Source organism: Numenius arquata, chromosome 1, assembly GCF_964106895.1.
Source record: "Numenius arquata chromosome 1, bNumArq3.hap1.1, whole genome shotgun sequence".
NCBI classification, from domain to species: Eukaryota; Metazoa; Chordata; class Aves; order Charadriiformes; family Scolopacidae; genus Numenius; species Numenius arquata.
In genome coordinates, this window is record NC_133576.1 from 60,793,456 (window position 1) to 60,819,581 (window position 26,126).

Below are 26,126 nucleotides of genomic sequence, written 5' to 3' on the forward strand. Positions count from 1 at the left end.
CAAGTCATGCTTGGATGTCGAATGTTGCTTAACCTGTTTGGTTGCTTTGTGAAATATGGATGGACACGAACTACCACCTGGAGCAGCTACCTAGAGCAGCCGCTACTATGTCTGACTAGTTCACAAAGACACATTTATTCTGTTTGGCATTAATTACATGGAGAAGGTGGGAAAGAAAAAGGGAAGAAAAGAGAAGTTATTGCATTCCTGAGCTGATAATATATACAGGACTGACAAGCGGAGAGGAAAATTGCAGAGCATAGCAGCTGTCTCTAGTGGCAACTGATAACTGAGCTAGGTCAAGAAACGCGGCTAAAGAATAACCCAATCTAGTCCATTATTTGCAGCCCAGTAACTTTATTTTTTCAAGGGACTTCTACTTTGTCTATTTGACCTAAAAAGTGATAAGTAGAATAAATCAGTGGTACCTGTGGCAAATAAATGTTACCTGGAATGGAAAATTGAATTTGAAATTAATTTTAAAATGCCTTGCAGCTTCACCGTGCAAGGCACTGCTAGGTATCATATCCACTTTTCTTTGGTGAAATTATTGCTCAGCGCATCCAAAGCTTAAAATTAACAATGGATCTTGTTGCCATGGGATGTTATGAAGGCCCAAAGTATAAAAGGGCTCTCAGAGGAAAAACTGATGAGAGGTAGGCACACAGATGTCTGTCCAGCTATTGTAGAGAGGTCTAGTCAATAACTGGTTAGTTCCTCAGTTTTCTCTTAACTCACACGTCTTCTATCACACATAACCTGTCCATGGCAATGGTGAAAAGGGACATTTGGTTAATGCATAGCTGTTTCCTATGAAAAAGTTAGTCTGCATTAAAAATCTGAGGTTCAAAGAGATTATAATAGCTGCAATATGTATTATTCTCAGCTGGTTAACTGGTGTCCTCTGTGGCATGTTAGTATCAGTCTTGTATGATCTCTAGCTTTTGAAACATATAATTGAGTGTTTGATGCTTCTTCATTGACAGGAACTTTAAGCTTAACATCCTAGCGGTTAGAGGAGTTTGTCATTCCTTTCAGGCTGGAAAATTTCATGCTCTAGATCTGTAAGTTTCATAACAATTCCTTCCCAAGGATATTGTTAGTGCTTAGATAACCAGCTATTTTTTTTCTTGAGTCACTACTGGAATCTTTGTTCTTAGGTTTACCTGCTAGACTTTTATTGTTATTTAAGCTTTTTCCTTTTCAGTTGCTTAAGACCATACACACCATTTCCCATTGCTTTTGAGCTGGGAGGCATGCTTTTAGTTGTAATTTATTTTGTAATTTAGGCTAGGTTACAGTAGCAGGAGATTCTTTTGAAGAAAAGCAGAAAGTAAACAGTATTGTATTTCTTTCCTTGTCTCTAGGTCAACATTACTTTTTGGGGAAAATTCCTTTACGCAGACTCCAGTGATAGTGATACTGAGAAATGCAGGGGCTCTGGAGAGCCTACAACATTAGTGACAGGGCTCTTCTTTCAGGCTGATAGGAGACAATGCTTACATGAGTCCTTAATCTGAAATTTGGCAATGAATGAGCTGCATTTTTTCTGTCTAAATGCAGGTGCACCACCCTGGCAAAGACACTGACAAGAGAACAAAAGGTAAAGAGGACAAGAGAAAAGTTGCCAGATAATTAGAGATTCAATAATAAATAGAAAAAAATAGTTGCTCCGTTACCCAAGATTGGTGCTCATTTAATTTCTTCCAAATCACAAGTACTTAAAGAGGGAGAGTGATTGATGGGATTAATTAGAGCTATATGTTTAACAAGTGCTCCTAGCTATAATGGCCTCATTAATTAAAACTTGAACTTTGTAAGAAGACTCTTTGCAATCCATATTGGTTTATGAATTCTCTCTTTTTGTTGTTTTTAAATGGAGGAGAAATCAGATGAACAGGTCAGTAGTGCATACGACAAATAATATGTCATGCATTACAGTGATTTATATTTCTTTGGAGAATCAGAAAAACACAAATCAACACATAAATCAAGCATAATCAGCAAGACCGGCCTTTGTAGACATGTTTTCTTTAGCAGCCTCTGGAGGTCTGTGTTTAAATTCATCTTATGTGAGGTTACATGAACCAGCCTTTGAACTAACTGTAGACTAAGTATATCATTTTTGTCTTTTAAGCAATTTGCTTTCCATTGAGAACATTGAATATCCATAATCCTCTTCTTTTACACACTTGCATTTGTAAATAGTTTTATCTCTTAACTTGATATACTCTTAGGAAAATAACATAAGGGTGTATATCTTTCCATACACATCGAGGGTCTTTATCCTGCAGTCTTTTGCAAACGTAAAATGCACTTAAGTCATTCAACAGGCCTTATGCTGTTAAGTAAGGATTTGTGTTCCCTGATGCTTTTCTTTGTTTTGCAGTTTTGCATTTGAGTTAATGTTCTTTATTACAAGGCACAGCTTTCTTTTACTAATATATTTCAAGGCTATTCATTTCAATTTGCTAATGGTCCTCATTCATTTTAAAACATACTGGTACAGTGAATATAGGAATATCACTGGAAGACAATAGATGTACCCTCAGGACTAAAGATCATTTCATTAGCATACACTTGTTTGGCTCTAGTCCTCCAAGTATTTGTCTATGTACTTAACTTTATTTAGCATTCCCAGGAAATTCATGTATCTGATGCTGTCTCTTAGTGTCTGCAGCACAATTGCCACTACTATTTGCAGTAAGAAGACACCCCCTTTAAAGGAAGCTGTTGAACTGTGTCTTCTGTTGGAAACTGAAGTTGAACTGAAGTTTCAGCTGCGATTCACTTGTGTACATGCACATTTTATTAATATGCAAATAGTAGATTCCAGTATGCAGTTCTAAGTTTGTAATTAAACTAATAGTTTGGTAACTGCACACAGTTTAGAGAAAGCTCTGTGCTTTCCAATTATTGTGTAGTTGTTTGGGAATACATGAATTCCTGTAAGACAAAGCATAGTCTGTAAGAAGTATGTATGGCAAAGAGAAAAATGTAGCTGGATTTGTCTCTGAACATACAGTGTCTGAGTCCCTAAAGGTAACACACTATGTCTTAATATCAAGTTTAATGAAAGTTTTTTGTATCTACCAGTCATGATCGCTTTTCTGCAACTTTTAAGGAATTTTGAGTTAAATGTAATTTTTTTTAAGATGCCTTGACCTAATTCTGTATTATGTGACTCAAAACTTGCATCATTTTCAGCAAGGATGTTAGCTTAAAAGCAAAGAATAAAGACGACTTGGTACTTACTAAGACACTTGGACAGGGAGATACTAATTGTTCCTTATTGAGCACAGAGCCTGCAATTGCAGAACTCTTTGGGAAACTTATCTTTTGATTTTTAACACTGAAGCATCACCGTTGCCTTTAGCAAAACTGAGAGCTGAGTATGAGGCTAAAATATACTTTTAATTACCAGAAGTATATATTCTTAATACTGCTCATGAATCTTAATACTGCTCACATAATCATCCTGTGAGACTAAGGGTTATGTTTCAGTGCTTAAGAATATACATTTAAATCGGTTCTTTAATACAGTTCCTTGTGGCCACTGTATAAAAACATGAACAGATTCAGGCAGTGTTTCTCAAGTTTGTTAATGTGATATTTGCATCCCGGATTTCTGAATCAGATGAGCATGTAGAGGTAAAGCATAATCAGACATCCTCTCTGTAAAGCACCTCCAACAAAGAAACTGCTTAAAAAATATTTTTTTGAAAAATACTAAGCACTAGGGAATTTAGATATAGCCAGCAGCCTCAAAATCAAGACTGATCTTTAAACTTCTCAAAGTTTTGGGGCTTCCTAGGTTTGAGATCTCATTGTCCTCTGCACCATTTAGGATTAATTGGTTTTTCAAATACTGTAGCAGAGACTTTGACTTCAGAAGACTTCTTTAGAAGCTTCAGGCTTTGTGTTTAGTAAATTTCAGATCAAGTTTGTTTTGCCATCATACTCCTAAAAAGCAGCTTACAACAAAGCAAAAGAAATCAATTTTCTTATCTTTTCAGTATGAGACCTTTTCTGTGTGATGAGTTTGAACAGGTAGACAATCCTTTAGGCTATGTTGAAGGAGAAGACATAAAAAGGAACAAGTTCATGTGGATTTGTCTGTGGTAGTTTGTGCCTTTTTTCCCCTGTTGTCAAGCATACACTTGCACACTGATACTCTTCAAATCTTATTTTATTATTTTGGTCGAATTGATGTTTTAATACTCCTGCCCTGATCATTCCTTCAGTGTCCTTCAAGGGGCCAGATTAGAATTCAGTGCTGTATCATTAATCTAACAATTGGGAACAGAGTAATTAATCTTCTCTTTCACTATCCAAACCCCAAAATGCAGCAGTGGGCAAATGGCTTCATTGATCACAGGGAATTGTTAAAAGCAAGTTCTATGTAGCAATGAAATGGGATTGGAGTAGCTTTTATTTTTCCATCTCCCTGCCTCATAGAATCATAAAATGGTTTGGGTTGGAAGGGACCTTAAAGATCATCTAGTTTCAACTCCCCTGCCATCGGCAGGGACACATCTACCCACCAAGATAACAAGTAGCTGTTGTACATTGTAAACAAGGGGATTTTTTTTTTTTCTGTGGCTTACTTTGAAGTTTAGAAAGATACTATTTTGTCTGAATAAGGGAAATCTGATACTTGATGGTGCAATTCATAATCTCTTCATCTGATATGAATCAAGTACTACACATTGCTCCTCCAACAAGGCACAAAGAGTTTCAGAATCACATGCTGCTCTTGAAATTATGGATGCCTTTCTTCAGAGAGCGTTAATGGTCGGTCATTTATAGTATAGCTTATTGGGCCAAATTCAAATTATATTTAAATACTGTTGTGAAATGCAGATGAAGTATTAGAAGGGAAAATGGCATACCTGCATATAGTCACCCATCGTTGTCTTAATGCTTCCATCGGTGAGACAACAGAGGGATCTTATAGCTCAAAGAGCAATTAATATTAAACAACCATTTGAAGGAGAATTGGCACTCAGCATTCATATGAAAAAGTTTCATATTAAGAAGCTGTTCAAATTGTATCACATCAGTTGCTCTTGCTGACATGATATTTCCTAATTTTTCCAAAAAGCTGGACTGACTTTGACTTCCTTCCACGTCCTTGATGTGCAAAGAGAATTACAAGGTGCAGACATTGACTGAAAGGCAGGGGCATCTGTACTTTCTCCACTTCTTTTACTTGCCATGGGCAGAGGAGGTGACTAATCACTAATGTACTGAAGGTATTTGCCCAGAGCAGGAGAGCCCTACGTCTCTGACGTGCTGTTCAGAACAGCCGTGAGGATGGTCTAGCTTTGGCCCTGTTCAGCTAAAGAGAGAGTTGCAAACGTCTTTTGGATCAGCCCCTCTGTGCTGACTGACAATATGGCAAGAGAAGAAAGAATGGAGAGATACTATTTTTACCCAATCCACTATTGTTATTTTTCTTCATCAAAATTCTATGATTAGCTGTATAGAATAAGCAATTTATGTGAGTGTGCTTGCCTGTGAGAAAGTTCCGCAGACGTATTAGCATATTTGTTCTAATTGTTAATATTACAACTTCAGTGTGGTCTCATTATACTACACTACGGCATCTGCTTTCCGTAGCCAGTGGACTGATTGTCTGGACTATCAATTGCCTGGTGGCTGGCAACAGCACCTATCAATCTGAAAATGTGGGGCGGCTGTCCATCAAAATAAGATAAAATAAAATTCCACAAGTAATGAGCTTTAAAAAAAATATTGTATTTCTGGTCTGCACATGGAATGAGTGGTGTAGAGAATTCTTTTTTGTGGGCAAATGGGAAAGCAGTAAAGACAAAGTTTTGGAAATTACATATTAGGATTTCCAAAACAAAAAGTAGAAATTTTACTGTCTACCTTTCTTAAAAAACACCTGGACGAATTTTAAAGTCCATCTGTTTTTACCAAGATATTTATGGCTGATTCATTAGCGAGACAACTAAGCACAACCAAAAGCTGCACCGGATGCTAGTGTGTCAGTGAATTCCAGCAGTGATACTGGAGTACAGTTTTGTGCTTCTCCCAGTCAGTCCTGGTTTTATCTTTTTCTAGGACTTGGAATGTTTTGTGGAACTAGGATTTCTTGTAACCAAACTGGGACCCGCTTCTTTCTATCCTATTGTTGATCTGCTCCAGCTCCTAAGGAATTCTCTTTGTTGATTGCAAGGAGCATCATAACTAGAATAATACTGGGCTACTATACAGCACAGCTATGAGGTGTGCAGAATACAAAGCGTGCTATTTGGCTCTCCCTTAAACAATGGGATCACACTGGTTAAAGTCTTCCCAGGCAGAGCTGACCCTGAATTCTGCAGAAACAGAAGGCTGCACAGCAAGTAGATAAAATCTGGAAATTCTGTCATCAGAAATACGCATTTTGGAACTCACACATGATGAAATAATTTTACAGTGGTTTGATATATGGATATTTGTTAAGTATCTAAGCTTTAAGCTATATTAAATTTATTTACAGTAACTTGCCTCTTTAGTAATATATTAGGTCAGAATCTTAGACTGACACAAACTGATTGAGCTAGAGATATTGCCAGTTGAAATCTAGTGAATCTTTTCGACATAGCTTAGAAAATTAGTTACCAGCTATCCGCTTCTTTCCCCTGCTGTAATTTACTGCAACCATATACATCTTGAGCAATCAGTTTTTAGTTTGTACCTTGCAAAAAAATTCATGAGCTGTGATTTAGCACATAATCTACTGATTCCGTGGTGGAGGTGGTAACTTTCTGCAGAAAGGGGCCATTGGTGGCTGACACATCTTGTGTTTCCTTAGGAAGATTCACCAAAGCTCTTAGTGGGTACTGTAAGTATGCAAATATACAACAGTGCTGGCTCTGAGCTCTGAAGATGGTGTCTTGTTAAACTGTGATAATTTGATCATATTCAGTTGTATATCTCAGTCTTTCTGCTACATGAGAATCTAACTCCATATCCAAAGATTTCTCTAGTGGGGCTTTTATGAATTTCAATAGATACTGCAGAGGAGGAAGGCTAGAAGTCATCTGTTTTACTTGAGACATGAGTTCAGAAAGTGGAAGAAAGAATTAGTATGGTAGAGCAGGTGGGTAGAGGAAGTGAGTATTTGTCAGATGCATTCTTTATCTTAAGCTACCATTCTTGAATGATAATTGGAACAAACTAGCATAGGCAATGGAACAAGTAGAAGTTTTTGAGGCTGTGGGTTTGAACCCAGAATTACTTACTTGCACACATGTGCCTGTGTATACTCATGTATGTGCAGTGAAAAGTGCACTGAAGCCTTCACAGACATGCCCCTGTATAGACATACTCAGATAAGTTTTGAAAACTTCTTCTAGTGTTGTCTATTAAAACATATAACTCTAACCATTCTATGATTCTATATGCAATGTTACCCTCAAACTGAAGAAGCACACCTGCAGAAATCAAGGCAGATATATCAGTAGAATTAAGATTATTGGAATTGTTTTGCGTCACTTTTAAATATAAAAATTTAAAATATAAAATATAAAATTTTAAGATAAAATTATAAGACATAAATATAAAAACTTTTTATTGAAACTCCATTTCAGACTGTGGCTAGTTGTCTGCAAGCAAAGGGCACGAAAAACTTAGGCTATCTATAATGTGGACAAACAGAGCAGCAAGGCAACACCCGCTAATAATACTGGTCTTTAGACTGGTTGATCCCAAATGCATCTGGATGAGTGTGAGCCAGCATGGCTGGAGCGACAGTCCAAAGAAGCTGCATGATGCTGTTTAACGAAAGATCAAGGACAGGATATGAGCTGAGGAATCTATAATCTTTCCGACTAGAACTTGTGCTGTGGCCCCTGCTGGGTTATAAATTGACTTGGCTATAGATTATCCGTGGACATTTAATATCATGGAAAAGAGTTCCAGTAATCATAATCCTTCCTCACATCTGTCTTGCTCTCTGCATGCTCATTTCACCAGTTACAACCTGTCGTTCCACACACATGCTAACAGACATTGCCAGCAGAAACCTTTAAAAACCTTATGAAGAGTGTGCATTTGTGAGGGCTCTGGTCTATTGTTTCAAGGAAATGAAAGGAATAGGAAATTAAATAATCACAACAGTTGTTTATTGTTTCAATGAGAACAAAGTGCAGGCTGGTCCATGGAAGAAAGGCCAAAGACACTGTGGATTTGCAACCTTATGCTCAAATGTCTGAGGTGTGTTTTGTTTCCCTTTGCTGTGTTACCATTGTATGAAAGAGGGCATTGCAACATGAAAAAGGGAGAACACAAGGAAGCAATTCTTTCCTGCTGTTTCGACTTTGCATGAATTTTTAACACCTTTGTTGGAGACCAAATGTCTGGTGCGACTTCAGTCAGGATTCCTCTTGGGCACTTTGCTGAAGCGTTTGTAGTTTTCTGTTGCAGTTTTCTGCTTACACCCAAGTTTAGCTAAAAATAAATAAATAAATAGATAATAAGGCAACTGCTATAATCTTGTGTTTCACCTGCTGAATTTCAGAAAATGGGATCTCTATGGTGTTTGTAGGAAGAAAAGTCTTTCCCTCAGGTACTATGCTCTTTCAGAATGTTCTCACTTTTGGCAAACTCCTTCTGGACTTTGTGTTGTTAAATATTTGAGTAATATTTGGAGAAAACAGTAAAAACAAGTGAACTGCTTGTTTACCGACAGTCTGTTGTGCAGAGTTCTGCCTTCCTGGAGAACAGCAATTTCTGAAAAGTTCGTTTTGTGCCTGACAGGTTTGGCCAGTCCAGGTCAGCCTCCTGTTGTGGGCCTGGGCACTGCTGGCTGGTTGTCACTCAGTGCTGGGTTAATTGCTCCCAGGGCTGTGAGGCAGCACCATCCCACTGCTGGGATGCTCCACAAGGCATTTCTCCCTGCCTTCTCACCCCGCCGAGGCAGGCCCTTGGGAGGGAGAGGAGGTATTTTGCTGTGGGTGCAGCATGAAGGGCTGGCTTCGGGCGTGCAGGATCCAGGCGGAGGCAGTTAGGTGGAGCGGGTTTTCCTGCAATTGTAGGGGAGATTTTCCTGTTGTGTTTTGGCCGCCACTGTCTCACAGACGCAGTCAGTGCTGCCACAGGACTTACTTGGGACAGTGGTAGCTGCTACTGCTTGTCCCGGCTGGGCTGCCGGTGCTTTCTGAGAGGGTCAGCGTGGTCCCTGTCTCCGCAGCAATGTTTCAGCCAGAAGATGTAGGGCGGGATCCAGCGGTGGGTATGCGGCTGGCTGGCTTCTCGGGAGCTGGAGCCGATGCATATGTGTAGGCTTGCCATTGAAAGCAGTTTAGAGAGTATTTTATAATGCGTTTAGCAGTCGTAAGGGAGGAGTCGAGGTTTGTTCTTTTGCTGTGATGAATTATCTTTTCGGTACTGAAAACTCAAGAAAAAATGGAACTTTTTAAGCAAAGATTATTTTTCATCTTGTGCTTTCAAACAAGGGCTTATTGTTGTCTTGTTAGTTTCTGTAAAACTAGTAAGAGAGATAAAGGGTGCATTAGCATCTTCATACTGTTAACAACATCTGGAACACTATAATTATGTTTTAAAAGTAACAGATGAAGGCTGAGATACATGTTTACATGAGAAGAATGAAAAAAATATGGTAATTCCCTAAAGCCTGCTCCACATTTTGTGCAAAGTCTTTCAAATCCCATTTATTTATGTGTAACTGATGAAGTTACATAACCTAAAGTGAAGACGTGTTTAAGTATGATGGCCGAGAGATGATGTTTTGTCAAAGGATGTACTTTTTGACACCGGTATCCTTAGAGTGATGGTGTGGTCACTATAGTTATGTTATATGCAAGTTCTGTATTCACAAAAGCCCACAAAATGCACTATACGTTTAAGTGGATGAGAAGCACAGGTAACAGAATTTTTAATGTGATTTTCCCAGTACAATATTTCAAGCCGAGCAATTATCTGAGAAGAAGATAAGCTGACATTCAGTCAAGTTTTAATGTAGATATTTAACAAGCTCCTGGAAAAAAGAACTGGAGGCTGGAGGTTGTGCAGATGTATGCCAGTAATTCTTTCACGAGTGCTACTCTCTTTATTACAGTAACGGTGACCTGCTTGCTAGCTGACAGGAAATGTACAATCTATTCTATTTATTTGAGATAAACTGTGAGACTTTATATGTTGTTGATGAGAAACACCTCACAGGGATGTAATTAAGCTATTGTTTTCTCTTTTCATGCTATCTTAAAAGCTACTAAGCTATTTTGTGAGTGACATTGAGAACCTTCCACTTGAGAGGCCTGTCTGGAGTATGCAGATAAGATGCAGTTACTCAGAAACGATTGCTCATTTTAGTTGTTTTTTCCTACTCCCTTTTGGGATATTCTGAAGACTATCTGCAGAACAATTAATTTGAGGATGTCAAGTTAGCCAGGAAGTAGTCCAACCAAACTAGTAAGTTATCCAATCACCTAGAGCCAGTGGATCGTTTTCATGTGCATTTGTGTGTGTGCATATGTGTGCATGTGTTTGGCAGAACACTTAGCTGTAAATGGGTAGTCAAAAAGCATTTTCCATTCATTTCATGAGGCTACTCAGCAAGGCCTTTCCCAAGATCAGGATCTACTTGAGCACAGGAGTAGAGCTGTACAAACCAAACACCACCCACATCTCTAGGCTGAAAGGAACTAGGACTCTAAGCAATGAAGACACGGTATAGTGACAGCTCAAAAAGACAATACTTTCACTTGACAGAGTGAGCTTAAATTTAATGCTGGAGCTTCTGACTGTTGTGTAGTTTTCTGGTTGATGTCAAGTGAAGCACTGGTAAATTGGTTAATTTTTTCTTATCACTTTACTAGCTGAATTAGAAATTGGTGTTACCTGGTCTCCTAACTTCATCTCCCAGAGCATCTCTCTGGCCATCAGTAGGGTTTAAAAAGACTAGTACTATTTACCACTTCAGTTTCTAAGCTGCAAATTACATTGCTGATACAATGCAGCCTTTTCCTGCTCTTAATTTCTTAGCTTGAAGCAACGAAATTTTGCCATAGTGTGGTTACAAAAACCTGTGAGGCAAGATTATGTGGCTGTGGTTAATGACTGGTTTGTCTCAGGTCTTTAAAACGTCTTTAAAGGATAACATTCTTAAAGGATGTAAATGCATAAAAGAAAATATTTGAGATCACCAGGGTTTATTGTGGTATGTTTCTGTTAAGTAACACTTTCTCAAGAAATAAAATACATGTGGGTGTGCCTCTGGCAAGCACTAAAGCATTACTGGTTCTTTGCAAAAAACACTAGCTGACATGACTTAGAAAGTCCTCAAGAGAGGTTAAGTGGAAACTTGCCACCTTCTTAGGATTTAGCTTTATTAGGAAGGAATAAAGACTCAGGCTTTGCATCTCATTGTGAGTGAGGGGCGGTACCTCACTGAACAGGCTGGGTTGGGATGCCAAACCCTTGAGCGTCTTAGGGGCAGAACAGCCGGCTCTTGTTAACCACTGCATACAACTCTGTACTTCTTTCTCTTCTCAGTTATTTTGCTGTTTTCATTTTGTGTCCTCATGTGTGGGGGTCAGAACTTTTACTCATGCATTGTTTTACTCATGCACTAACCATTCTGGGTTATTTGGGCTTATATTGCCATTTGTTAATGCCAATCAACCTGAGGAGAGGACTAGTACTCCTTGGTATTGTGAGTGGGAGAAACTTAACCCTTTGAAGCCTGTTAGAGAGCTGCAGTGGGATGGCAGGAAGGGCAGGGATGAACAGTTGGAAGGACTAGGGTCTTGCACCTGGTTCATGATATGCAGTATAGAATCATAGAATTGCCTAGGTTGGAAGGGACCTTTCATATCATCTAGACCAACCATCAACCTAACACTGACGAGGAAGTGCATAGGAAGGCAAGCTATTTTGTCAAAAAACTATAAATAAAATACAGACGTTGAAGTTAGGTTTGTCATGTCAGGCAAAAGCTGGTCCTATGACTTAGTGCAGAACCCATTGCGTCTGGTTCTCGGGAACTATCTGCATTTCCTTCACATGCAGCAGGATCCAGAATCAACCGAATCCAGAAAAAGTCCCACTCAGTAGTGTCAGCTGGAAATGGGTTACTTTGGGATCAGTCTCCTGCAACTCAATTCAGTTTTCTGTGTATCCTCTTGGACCTTTAAATACAGAGGATGATAGAAATAAGGCATGTTGGAAGAGAATTATTGGAAGCAAATTTGACTAAACAAGTGATTGTTGAGCTCATTGAAATAAGAAAGAATAGATGTAGATTCTCTATTTTCTTTTTTAAAGCTCAAGAACACTGGGAATAGTTACTTATTAGTTGATGTAGTCTTAATTTCTTACATTCTGAAGTTCCATTTGTACCTGGAATGAAATAAGCATATCTAGATAAAGTGCAGATCACTTAATCCTAAAGGTAATCTAAAATAGTTTAAATGAGATGCAATGGGCACAAGTTGGAACATAGGAGGTTCCACTCAAATATGAGAAAAAACTTCTTCACAGTGAGGGTGACAGAGCCCTGGAACAGGCTGCCCAGGGAGGTTGTGGAGTCCACTTCTTTGGGGATTTTCAAGACCCGCCTGGATGCAATCCTGAGTAATGTGCTCTAACATGCTCTGGGCAATCCTGCTTCAGCAGGGGAGTTGGACTAGATGATCTTTATGGTCCCTTCCAACTCTAAAAATTCAGTGAAATTCAGTGAAATTCAGTGAGATGCTTTTAGAGATGCCTATTTCTTTCTGTGGACCACCAAGGGACCCTACAGAGACAAGATTAGATTAGATGCTACCCTCTGTGTTTACGAACCACTGTGCAGCAAGAGATAGGAACTGCTAGTTCTGCCAGTGATTTGTTACAAGGTATTTTCAGATTTCTGTTCTGGTCTACAGGGCCAAAGAATGCTCCTAAAATCATTCTGCTAATGGAGAACAGGAACCTAGTACCCCAAGGTGGGGTGGCAGAAGCATCCTTGTGGGGGTTCTGATGACACCAGTAGGAAGGGAAACATCTTGGGGTCTGGCGAGGGACCACGTGAGGGTTCTGCTCCCCAAATGGAAGAGCAGCCCTGCCAGTTCCCATTTGTCATTCCTGGGCCCAGGAAGCCTGAGCTGGGTGCTTCGTGCACCAGTGACAGAGGTTTCTGTCAGAGGTCTAAAATAGATTACCTTCAGAGCACAGATATAATTTGTTCCTTATCCTCCACCCTCCCATGGTTCACAGCTAATTTCCCCTTCTAATTACCTGATTACAATCTCGATTTTATAAATACACCATTGATCTTACGGAGTTCAGTGTACTGAGAGTACAGCAGGCATGAATAAGGAGCGCCTCAATGTTGGACATTGGGGTTGTTTTGCAGTCACCAGAACTCTTTGTACTCTTTGTACTCTTTGCAAACGTGCAGAATATAACTCTGAGAATGTGTGTTTGTTCTTTTCAAAAAAATCAAAAAACTTTTATAGACTCTTTTAACAATTACACACGAGGAGCAGAGAGCAGGACAGCAAGAGGCCAGCACTATGTGCCTTGCAAGCAATAGGCATAGCTTTATAAACGCAAGGAGCTTTAGTTCGTCAAAAGTGTATCTTGCTGGTAGTTTAAATAGTCCTGTGTGGTGGGTGAGGTCACACCTTTGTACCTGTTGTAGTTCCTGGGACATTTCTTGCTGCTATTTTAAAGGCTCTTTTTGATAAGAAAGCAGACCTTGGGGTTCTTCCTTGAGAACTTATAATGTCATCATTTAGGTAGAGGCAATGATTATGAATTTATGTAGTATTTACAATTCCCTTTACTTAGCTGCAGAGAAAGAATTCATAGGACAACTTTCTAGAAAGAGAATGCAATAATTTCTTTAAGCCAGCCTAAGATCTCCCATGAAAACTTGCAGTACCTTAAGGGCCCCGGTGTTTCCAAGCTGCACTAAATTACGTATCAGTGTGTGTGAACACATATGACTAGAAGGAATGTGCTGAACTATTTCTGGCTATTTCTGTTGCTGTATCATCTACGCTAAAGGTCAGGAAGTACCATGTCACCTAAGGCATTACACAAGTGAAATTCCCAGCTGGGGAGAGGTGAGAGATTTCTAGCTCTGCTGTTTAACCAAACCCCTATGAAAACTGATGGTATTTGGTATTTACTATTTGGGTAAAATTATTTTAACTTCCTTTTTTTGCAGAGTAGCATCCGTCATCTATGAAGCTCTTATGAGAGAGGAAAAACTGGGGGGAGGGGGGGCATAATATAGCAATATGTCCCCTTTGGCAAGCTTTCCCAGATATTTGGGGCTGCTTTTGTCATTGTTTCCCATGCTGGTATCCAGGCCAAGATGTGAACACGCTTCCTCAATATTTGTTGTTGTATAACCATGATATACTCCAGAATAAATTTGTCAAATGAAGAGTGTGAATTTAATTGGAGAAGAGGTTTTTGGAACAAATGTTCAGACATAAATTTGTTAGGTCTCTGTTGATGCCAGTAGACCTATGCTGATTCACATGTGCTAAAGATTAAACAATCCTTTCCTTTCATTCCCCTGAAGCATTTAGAGGAAATATTAAATCTTGTATCTAAAGAATGTAAAGCTACAAGGCTTGCAAGAATATAGAAAATAAAGGTCAAAAAGCATTCCAAATGTATACTAGTGCAGATTTATGCACACATGTGTAATACTGTATCTAATACTATAGATAATATTAAAGCAGGTATTTATTGATTGCTTTGGGATTTACAGGGCATGATTTTTTTTTTCCTTGCCTGTTAGCTTTTGAGGTATAGTTATTGTTTCAGCTCCCATGAGAAGGAATATGTGATGTTGTGCCAAAGACCTTAATTCTGTGAGATGGTCTTGTCTCACTGAATAACATACAGGATTTGGCTTTTTGAAAATATATTCTACTACTACTAGAGTATGTTTCAACCAGAGAGGGATGTTGTCCAGGCTTTATATCACTACAAACAGCATAGCAGATGTGCTTTTGCTGTATAAATATCCTTTAAATGTTGCAAACAACTATTTCAACATCATGGAAACACTGCATGTAACTTCTAGACAAGGCAGCTAATCATTCTTCTGTCAGTGAAAATGTCTGACTAGGATGAACTAGTCATTTTCTTTTATGCTGAGTATTTGTTTTTGCATATCAGGAACTGTTGAACAGCACTGACTTTGAATATTTATTAATTTGCACGGCTTTGATAAAAAACAGCGGAAAAAAAAGTTTTTGCTTCCTTCAGGGTGTGTGCAGGTTGCTTTCTTTAGCATTGTAGAAGTTTTCATTAAATATTTCTAAAGCAAAAAATCTGAGTTTTGATTATTAGTTCCATTTATGCTACTTACACAAATTACTCTGCTTACATAAATATCTCACTAGTTGTGCTACTGGCACTTACTAGCATCGTGAGTACTTATAGACTTCAACGTCTGTGCTGCAGAAGGTAAAAGCTGTAGTGGACTTGGGACAAACTGGGCTATGAAACAGTCCATTGGTTTAATCACATTTGAAATACTTACTGAATGTGATGTGAAACAATCACATTCACTTGGTGGAAGGAAAAGTTGTTCCCAAGACAATTTTGTATATACCCTTGAACAGGATAGAAAATGGCAAAAAGAATAGGATTATCTTTTTTTTTTTTTCCCCAAAGCTAAGAGAAGAAATTGCCAGTGTTTTTTTTTTATTGCCCATAGCAGATTTTAGGACAAGAACATAAATTTTAAATTTTCCTTTTATAATGCACTTAAGAGAAAAATACTGCTACTTTGAAAACTGCAGCTGTGTGTTATGGTAGTAGTCTGCTTAAGTACCTGCCATAGTTTATTATACTAGAATTTTTGATACATTCATTTTTAAGTGCAGTTTTGTATTTCAGGCATTTTACTTCAGACATTATGTTAACATAATTATCAATATTATTGATCATCTAGTTAGCACCAATAAAAAACAGATAAATGTAAAGACCATGTCAGGTCACCAGTTGCCTTTCTGTTGAGTATTACTAGTTGGACTGAAATGTCCTATGCAGACCCAACTTTAAAGAATGCTGTTAGCATTATTGAAGTATTTTATTACTGTTGTATCACCAGGTTCTATGGTATTACTGCTGGATGTTTGTCTTTTTCCCAAGGACGTTAACAGGATAATAGTTTTAGATACCAAATGCAATTTTCTGGTTGTTATTTGATTGCAGAAAGAGTGCTGTGTACAGGAGCCATACAGCGCCATTTGCCATGAGAACAGTACCACGTAGCAATGTGTGGTTTGAAATACCTTTCATAGAATCATAGAATCACAGAATGGTTTAGGTTGGAAGGGACCGTAAAGATCATGTAGTTCTGACGCCCCTGCCATGGGCAGGGACATCTCCCTCTAGACCAGGTTACTCAAAACACCATCCAGCCTGGCCTTGAACACCTCCAGGGATGGGGCATCCACAGCTTCTCCAGACAACCTGTTCCAGTGTCTCACTACCCTGACAATAAAGAATTTCTTCCTAATATCTAATCTAAATCTACCCTCTCTTAGTTTAAAACCACTGTTGCTACACTTCCTCATAAAGAGTCCCTCCCGATCTCTCCTGTAGGCCTCCTTTAGGTACTGAAGGCTGCTCTAAGGTCTCCGCGGAGCCTTCTCTTCTCCAGTCTGAACAACCCCAACTCTCTCAGCCTTTCCTCATAGCAGAGGTGCTCCAGCCCTCTGATCATTTTCCTGGCCCTCCTCTGGACCCGCTCCAACAGGTCCATGCCCTTCTTGTGCTGAGGGCTCCAGAGCTGGATGCAGCACTCCAGGTGGGGTCTCACCACAGCAGAGTAGAGCGGCAGAATCACCTCCCTCAACCTGCTGACCATGCTTCTTTTGATGCAGCCCAGGATGCGGTTGGCTTTCTGGGCTGCCAGCATACTTTGCCAGGTCATGTTGAGCTTCTCATCAACCAACACCCTCAAGTCCTTCTCCTCAGGGCTGTTCTCAATCCATTCTCTGCCCAACCTGTATTTATGCTTGGATTGCCATGTCCCAGGTGCGGGACCTTGTACTTAGCCTGGTTGAACTTCATGAAGTTCACGTAGTCCCACCTCTCAAGCCTGTCCAGGTCCCTCTGGATGGCATCCCTTCCCTCCAGCATGTTGACCACACCACAAAGCTTGGTGTTGTCTGCAAACTTGCTGAGGGTGCATTCAATCCCACTGTCCATGTCTCTGACAAAGGTGTTAAACAGCACTGGTCTCAGTACTGACCCCTGAGGAACACCACTTGTCACTGGTTTCCACTTGGATATTGAGCTGTTGAACCCTTTGAGTGTGGCAATCCAGCCAGTTCCTTATCCACTGAGTGGTCCATCAATCAAATCCATGCCTTTTCAATTTAGAGACCAGGATGTCATTGTTAAATGCTTTGCATAAGTCCAGGTAGATGATGTCTGTTGCTCTCCCCTTATCTACCAACTCTGTAGCCACCAAATTTGTCACATATGACTTTCCCCTGGTGAAGCCATGTTGGCTGTCACCAATCACCTCCTTATTTTTCATGTGCCTTACCAGAGTTTCCAGGAGGATCTGGTCCATGAGCTTGCCGGGCACAGAGGTGAGACTGACAGGCCTGTAGTTCCTTGGGTATTCCTTTTTTCCCTTTTTAAAAATGGGGATTATGTTTCCCCTTTTCCAGTCAGTGGGAACTTCACCAGGCTGCCATGACTTCTCAAATATAATGGAAAGCAGTTTAGCAACTTAATCCACCAGCTCACTCAGGACCCATGGATGGATTTCATCAGGTCCTAGGATTTGTGCACCTTCAGGCTCCTTAAATGGTCTCGAACATGATCTTTTCCTATAGTGGGCTGTTCTTCATTATCCCAGTCCCTGCCTTTGCCTTCTATAACTTGGGCAGTATGGCTAGAGCACTTGCCTGTGAAGACCAAGGCAAAAAAAGTCATTGAGTACCTCAGCCTTCTCCATATACCGGGTAACCAGGTGTCCTGTTTCCTTTCTGAGACAACCCACATTTTCCCTAGTCTTCTTTTTATCACTGCTGTACTTGTAAAAGCTTTTCTTGTTGTCCTTGGTGTCCCTGGCCAGATTTCATTCTATCAGGGCTTTAGCTTTTCTAACCTGTTCCCTGTCTGCTTGGACAATTTCTTTGTATTCCTACCAGGCTCTCCTTGCTTCCACCCTCTGTAGGCTTCCTTTTCGTGTTTGAGTTTCTCCAAGAGCTCCTTGTTCATCCATGCAGGCCTCCTGATGTTTTTGCCTGATTTCTGGTTTGTTGGGATGCATTGCTCCTGAGCTTGGAGGAGGTGATCCTTGAATATTAACCCACTTTCTTGGACCCCTCTTCCCTTCAGGGCTTTATCCCATGGTACTCTGACAAACAGATCCCTGAAGAGGCCAAAGCCTGCTCTCCTAAAGTCCAGGGTAGTGAGCTTGCTGAACAACCTCCTCTTTGCCCTAAGGATCTTGAACTCCATTTCATGGTCACTGCAACCAAGGCTGCCCTTGAGCTTCACATTCCCCACTGGCCCCTCCTTGTTGGTGAGAATAAGATCCAGCATGGCACCTCTCCCATTGGCTCCGCTATCACTTTCTAATGTAATGCGATTTCTTCAGAATACAGAAGTCCATTGCTTCCTGTGAGGAAGTGCTCACAGTTCTGATCCATGGAAGTCTCCCTTCACCAACACTTCCTGGTGTTTTTATCCTGCTGCTTCTATATACTGCTTTCTGTACTTAAAGCATATGGATCATCCCTAGCACTGGCATTCCCAGCAATGAAAAATCAGGAGTCAGCCTTCAGGCAGCCCTGGGCTGATTTCAGGGCCACCAAATCACCAGATTTTCCTATAGATAGTAGTGTTTCAGAGCAATGAACTGCATATTTTATGTCCTCCTCAGGAAATGTATTTTTGGGCTCCGATTACTAGGGTCTCATGGAAATCAGTGGTAATAGTCTTCTGAACTTTGGTAGTATCTCTGATCTGTAATTTTTCAAGTATAAAATGAATGGGAGGTATAATACAGCATTTTTGCAGCATAGAATCCAGTTATGAAAACAGCTTGACAGATTTTTTTACCTATTCAGCTCTACTGGTACTTAACATACTGAAATTTATCCAGTTCAGTTTTACTTCTAATTTCTCTCGTGTCTCGCTGCATCTGTGCAACTGAAGGCAGTAATACCACCTACAAAATATGTCATGCTTAAAAGAAGAGGTACCAAGATGCTAATTCCACTAGGGTTAGTGGAAGTCTTGCCATGAACTACATTGAGATTGGGATTTCATTTACTGCATTGCTTACCACATATTGCATAACTAATCGTTATGTGCTGGGGATCTCCAGTTCCAAAGTTACTTAAGTTTATTTTTGATTTTTAAATAACCCTTATCTTTGGACAGTCACTTTTACTTTGATATCTGTTCTCAAAACTACATCTTGTGGGTAGAAAAATAATACTTCTCATTTCAATGACATTTTGGTAATAGTATAATTTTCTGCCAGTAATTCTATATTTTTGCAGATATGAAATTATGTACTTGAAATTCCTTATTTCCTTCCTCTGTCTAGAGGCTGTCTATGTGGCTTTCCATTTATGGGCCATGTTGAATATGGAATACAACCATGTGCATATATAAACTATGCGTATTGAGTTTCTGCGTAATCTTCCAGTTCAGTCTAGCAATGGACTCTCTACTATTTAAAAAAAAATAAAATTACTGAATATGAAACCTTAAGTCAAGGGCCAGTGAGTTTGAAAGATTTTGTAGCTAGATCAGCAGCACACTCAGTATTCAGGCATCAACCTAAAAGTAGAAGCAGAATTGCAGTTGATTAAAGACTAATCACTGGGTTGCCCAGAAGATGCAGCCCCTCTTCAGTGCCTCTTAAAGGATTTATTATTCAGTCCCAAATGCAGTGTGTTTTGACTTATTAGCAACTGCAAAAGGAAACAGGGAAATGTCATTTTTGGGTTTCTATCAGTGTGCTCGTAAGATTACCTCGTAAGATAGGCTCTTATTCCAAGATGTTTACAATCTAAGATCAGATTTTGGCACCCTTGCTCATACTGAATAGCATTAGTCAGGGCTGAGCTGCTGCTCATTCAGGTCAGATAGATCAGAATTAGTCATCAGTTGAGATGGTGCTATTCAAACATCTTTCCATGAGGCACTAATGCCAATGTTTTTCTGCTGCTTTTATCTGTTTATCTGTATATAAGCACCATAAAAAAGCCTTTGATTAAAAAAAGTGCTTTAAGCAGGAAACTGAATGAATGAATGAGACTGTTTGGCATGCAAAGGAGCAGGAGGGATTCTGTGCAGAAAAGATAGCATGGAAGAAAGCCCCATATTCCAAACACGGTCCTAAGAAACAAACCCTAAAGGTTGGCAAGTTTTCACTGGACTGCCAGTAGAAGAGCAATGATTACTTAGCCTTTTAAAAACGTTGTCTCCTGCCAGCACCAAATCCCCTTGTCCCATTTCCAGTGCAGCATTCAGACTGCAGGATAAGTGGATGATGAGGTACACACTTGTGGTGTGGAAGGGATTCAAACAATGTGAATGAGATTTTGATCTTCTGGGACTTCTGTGATACAAAGAGTGAAGAGGAGGAAAGACAAACTGGTCTTCGTTTGTAGAAAAGGCTTTCATCTTTTCTGTGCTGTGTGGCTATGGCTGAAGAGAGATGAGGGGAGTTGTCTTCCTGCTTATATCAAATTGCCAGGCCTTTAATTTTGACCAGATGCACCATGCAATTATGGCGGCTGATGGATAGTTCTAAAAGAATTAGTTTCTGGCAAACTGAACTTTGTTTCAAGTAAGATCAGCATCACAGAAGATACAGGAAAGCAAATGTTGTGATGGGATCAGTGCATTTTTTAAATGCTCAGATTGCTTGGCAGAATGAAAGGACGCATTAGTGCGAAGAGGGAAAGTATCCTAATTCCTAAGCGTACCTCTGGAACAGACATCTTGCTGCTCTTCCCAAAGAGCAAGCCGGACTAAATACCAGTGGGCAGTCTGAACCTTGCCTCTCTTTGCTGAACTTTCCTTTTTGCTGTGGTTCATATTGGGGTTATAGGTAGCATTCCTGTCACTGCCATTGCGCTCCCCACACTAATTGTCATGAAGTACAGAAGGTTCAAGCACGCTTGGTTCCCAAGGCTGCTAATGAGCCCTGAGCTCTCCTCACCCTTAATGAACTAAGGTTTGTTTGTGGGGGATTCTTGTTCATCCCTCCTTTTCCCTGGTCAGGGGAGGAGGCGAGAGTTCACACAACCGAACAATGACTTTACAGGGTAAAGACGATGCAGCTGTGCCATCTGAAGCCGTCCTCAGTTATGAGCAACAAAGCTTAAATAGATTGTACTGTGAAGAGGTACAGCTCTGTGAGTGTGAAGCATAGCTTTTCCTTCTGCTTCACTGACCTGTCTGCTTGTGGCAGCGATGGGCCCGTGACGGGAGCTCAGGCAGGGAGAGCTGCGGAGGGCGACTCTTTCAAAACCATTCTCTGTAACACCGAGCGCAGGAAAGGAAGCAAAATGAAGTTTCAGTTGATCTCTGATGGGGGTGTACCACTGCGCTCTCCAGAAAACCCCATGTCCTCCATTTAGAAGTCATTGATTCCTAATCCACTTCTGGTGATTAATAAGGCCACTAAAGCGAGTGGTAGTTCCTAAGTTTTAGCAATAGAGAGAACTCACCAAAAGTGCAAGCACACACACACACCCCTCCCCTAAGCAAATCGCACATTTCACTATCTTACTCTCTCTAGAGGCTTTTCTCCTACTACAGGCTAAACTACTGTTTACTTCATCTGCCTTTCTTTAGGCATTTCAGTTACAACACTGTGTGATCCTCTGGCTATATTAATCTTTCTGCAAATACATACACGATACATGTTTGTGTGTATGTGTACAGGTACATAATCACAAAAATACAGGTTCAAATACAGCTACACATGTTCTTGAAATACATAAGAGGAGTATACTAGTATATGATGTGTTTATGATATATATTATATGTAAAAATATCACATGCTTTCCTAGAAACATTATTCACTGTATATTTTCAGATATATGTTTGCACAGGTAAACACAGATGTACTGTAAATGCTGTACTATTGCTATAATAGGAAATGAAAATGTCAATCTGCAAAAATAACTGTTAATTGTAATAACAGTCAGAGATTTAATGTTATCAGTTTTAATACTCTGGACTAATGCTTGCACAATGCTATACAGAGGTGAAAGTTGTTTTTTAAAAACAGCTTTACTGGTAGGTTCGTGAAGCTAAAAGCAGCATCTGCAGAATAAATCTAATTTTGCTGTAATAGGCTGTTTGAAGGTCATAATTTTGATTTTTAATAATGCACAGAAACATCTGCTGTTTTCCTTGATCGCGTGTGAAAAGGAAAGAGAAAGAAATTAAGAAGGAGCTTTTGTTTTGCATTCTTAAGTGAATAGAGGCAAGAAAAAAAATAAAGCAGTCCACGTTTAAATACCTTGATGTGTGCATGTGCAGGTTCAAAACTTTAGATTGCTCTCCCTCCTGGCGTGGTGGGTTGATAGCCCCAGGAGCAGTGGCGAAAGTTGACAACCCCCCACAGCTGACCCCTCATGTTCCCTCTCGCCTAATCGAATTTTACGTGTGTTTCCAGATAGCTGATCAGCTTCCCTGGATTTCGCTGACGCCACAGGAAAGCTTTGCCTGAAGATGGAAACACTGGAGTCGGAACTGACCTGCCCTATCTGTCTGGAGCTGTTTGAAGACCCGCTGCTGCTGCCTTGCGCTCACAGCCTCTGCTTCAACTGCGCGCACCGCATCCTGGTCTCCCACTGCGCCACCAACGAGCCGGTGGAGTCAATCACCGCCTTCCAGTGCCCAACCTGCCGCTATGTCATCACCCTCAGCCAGCGCGGTCTAGACGGGCTCAAGCGCAACGTCACCCTGCAGAACATCATCGACAGGTTTCAGAAAGCCTCAGTCAGTGGGCCCAATTCCCCCAGCGAGACCCGCCGGGAGCGGGCGTTCGATAGCAACAGCATGTCGTCCTGCGAGAAGGTCCTCTGCCAGTTCTGCGACCAGGACCCTGCCCAGGAGGCAGTGAAAACCTGCGTTACCTGCGAGGTGTCCTACTGTGAGGAGTGCCTGAAAGCCACTCACCCCAACAAGAAGCCGTTCACCGGCCACCGGCTCATCGAGCCCATCCCGGACTCTCACATCAGGGGATTAATGTGCTTGGAGCATGAGGATGAGAAAGTTAACATGTACTGTGTGACCGACGACCAGTTAATCTGTGCCTTGTGTAAACTGGTCGGGCGACACCGTGACCATCAGGTGGCAGCTTTAAGTGAGCGCTATGACAAGCTAAAGGTTAGTGTTACTTAATGGCCTTTCTAGTCGAGCGGCGTGTAGTTGGAAAGGAAAAGTGCCCTTTGGTTGCATGCTAAATTCCTCATTTGGCAGGGGTTGGGAAAGGTAGGTGCGCGGTCTCCAATCAGATGGAATACACATACAGATCTATACATGCAGTTGCTCATCACCATTGAAAAGGTGTCAGATTTTGCTTAGGGAAAGATTCTTCAGTTGTGCTTTTTTTTCTTTATAGCTATTCTAAGGAATTTGCAGCATATACTACTGTTTAGGAGAATTTTCTTATCTACCTACAGCTTTATTTGTGGCAGCTGGCAAGGTTTAGTGCTGACGGCACATACACAGGCACATACACAGGCACCGATTAAAATGTCAGGCATTCTTTGCGTACACTTTGCTGTTGATTATTTTTCATTTGGTTGCTTTCATTGTGAAAAGCCCTTTGCATCACCGCTAACAGGCGAGGCATTTATCCCTGCCGGCTTCAGGGATGCCAGCTGCCCACCCAGCCAGGGAAACTGAATGCCGGCTCTGCTCTTCCCGCGCTGCCTCCCACCCGGACTCAGACGTGGCTTAGTCCCGGAAACAAAACTGAAATTGTTTCTGAGCTTCTTGTGGCATTCCCATGGCTCGGTGAGCTCCCAGCACATCTCCTTGCCAGGCAGCCGGGCGGCTCCGGCAGCCCCCTGGCCCTGCGCAGGACACCCTGGGTGGTGTGGCAGTGGGCAGCCAGGTCGTGGGGTGCTCTGGTGGCTCTCCAGGTTGCTGGTGGAGAGGCACAGCGCCCACTGAACGGTGAGGCCACCGCAAGTGGCCTCCCACCACCTTGCTGTATGTTCCTCTCATGCCAATTTGGGTGCTGCTGCAGAGCAAAGGCAGGAATTAAGCATCCCATGCTTTCCTCCACCCACTCTCTTCAGACAGACGATCTGCATGTGCCTGTGCGTGGTTTGGAGGGGATTTTTTTTAAGATGGACTACAATTGAGAAATCACAAGTGTGGAAGGCAAAGATGATCTGCCAGCCTTCCCACATGGAATTTCAGAGGTGGAAAAAGATCCTGTATTAATAGGTTTGACTAACTGAGAGGATTTGTCTTAAATACTTTCGGACAAAGATATGTGACTGCACGTCTGGGATAACTTTATGTGAGTGCATGTAAAACCTGCACACGCATGCTGTGTGGATTTTGTGCCTCTGTGCACATACAAACATGAAGATCATATTCTGTGATTGTAGTAACATAATGAAAGATGCTTTTTTACATGGACCTGACAGTTTCCTTTCATCTCTTAAAGACTTCTGTATTTACTAAGGAGGAGTTGTTATTTTTGCTTTCTGAACTGGTTTGTTATTTTAATTGGTAAGAGTTTGGCCATTGATAAAATGGGACATGGACTATACATGTGAACAGAATGTACATGGACTTACAGTGCTTTTCAGTAATCCAGCAAGTTTATATCCTTAACAGGTACTACTATTTAGTAAGCTAACAGTGTGTTGTATATCAAATATGTATGAGTAGGAATGCAGTACTTAACATGAAATACCTTCAACATTAAATACTGGATAAGTATATTTCTGAGGATGTAAAAAAAATAGTAAACATTTCTTAGTGTTGACATACGGCATACGGCAGGTCTTGAAAGAAGACTTTAAAGGGCATATTTCTTCTTCTGAGATCTTTGGTTTAATATTGCAGATAGTTAGGAAAAAAAATGAGGGTATTTTTGCACAATCTATGACTTTTCTGTGCAAAGATGCCTAAGCAAACTCTGAATGGGTATCTCAGACAGGCAAGTAGCATTCACTTTAAGTGTTACCCAGTTTAGCTAACTTGGCAGAAGGCTAATAGAGTACTTTCCGCCAGCCTCCTTGAAGAGTAATTCAAGGACTAATTTAATGGTTAGCATAGGCCTGGGTCAAATAACTTTCCTTATAATGGCAACTCCTATCATTGTTTCTAATATCTGTACAATTTTTTTTGAGGTGTGGACTTTCTTTGTATCTAAATTATCTAAAAGTAGTTTATACGGACAATTATTAGTCTACCTGAAATCCAGTTACTATCGTCTTTGTTATGTGGCAGACTGTTTCACTTCGCTAATGCCAGCGATGTCATCAGTTGCGCCAATTGTGCCAGCAGTTATGACACGTTTACACTCTGAGCCCAGGAACAGTAGGTTAGGTGGGTTCCATCCAGATCCAGTGCCCACTCTCTGTTCACAAGAAGGTAATCTGAAAACTGTGGCTTTCCTTCCCCATTGCCTCTTCCATCTTGGAAATTTGTGCTGTTTTACGTATCAAACTCCAAGAATGAGATTTTCAGGTCAGTAGATTGGCACTTAGCCCTCAGGAGTAAAGGAACAATACCTGTTCACATCAGTGTTTGGTAGCTGGTAGGCAAGAATTTCAGGTCCATGTTCATGTTCAGGCCTCCTCCTTCATAAATTGTGTTACAATCTCTTGAGTTACTGGCTATGCTGCTAACGTAAATCTGAGGTACAAACTTGCAGATGGTCTTTGTTAACTTACAGATAATGTGCACGCACCATTGGGAAATTCAACGTTCAAGTGGATCAGAAAATCCCCACCTAAAAAATGGGTTGTTGCTTGCTATATTGCTGCTGCGAGTTTTTTAAAATATATGGGGTTTGATAGACAGGCTACCCAAATCTTTAAAAAAAATTCAGAAAGAATGAGCGTGAGGTAGCCAATAGTACAGTGAATTCATTCAAAAAATGGGTG

The 26,126-nt window shown here is 40.7% G+C and overlaps 1 protein-coding gene across 4 annotated transcripts in view; it reads left to right on the forward strand.

Annotated features, from left to right (window-relative positions):
* Positions 1-26,126, forward strand: part of MID1 (midline 1) — a 184,288-nt gene that overhangs the window by 61,119 nt on the left and 97,043 nt on the right. For 3 of the 4 annotated variants that reach the window (XM_074157333.1, XM_074157086.1, XM_074157168.1), the window contains exon 2: positions 22,664-23,379. In XM_074157333.1, coding sequence (XP_074013434.1) covers positions 22,720-23,379 — 660 coding nt within the window. In that variant the 5' untranslated portion in view covers positions 22,664-22,719. Of the gene's footprint in view, positions 1-22,663; positions 23,380-26,126 lie in introns of those variants that run through there. The other variant, XM_074157252.1, reaches the window with a different exon arrangement.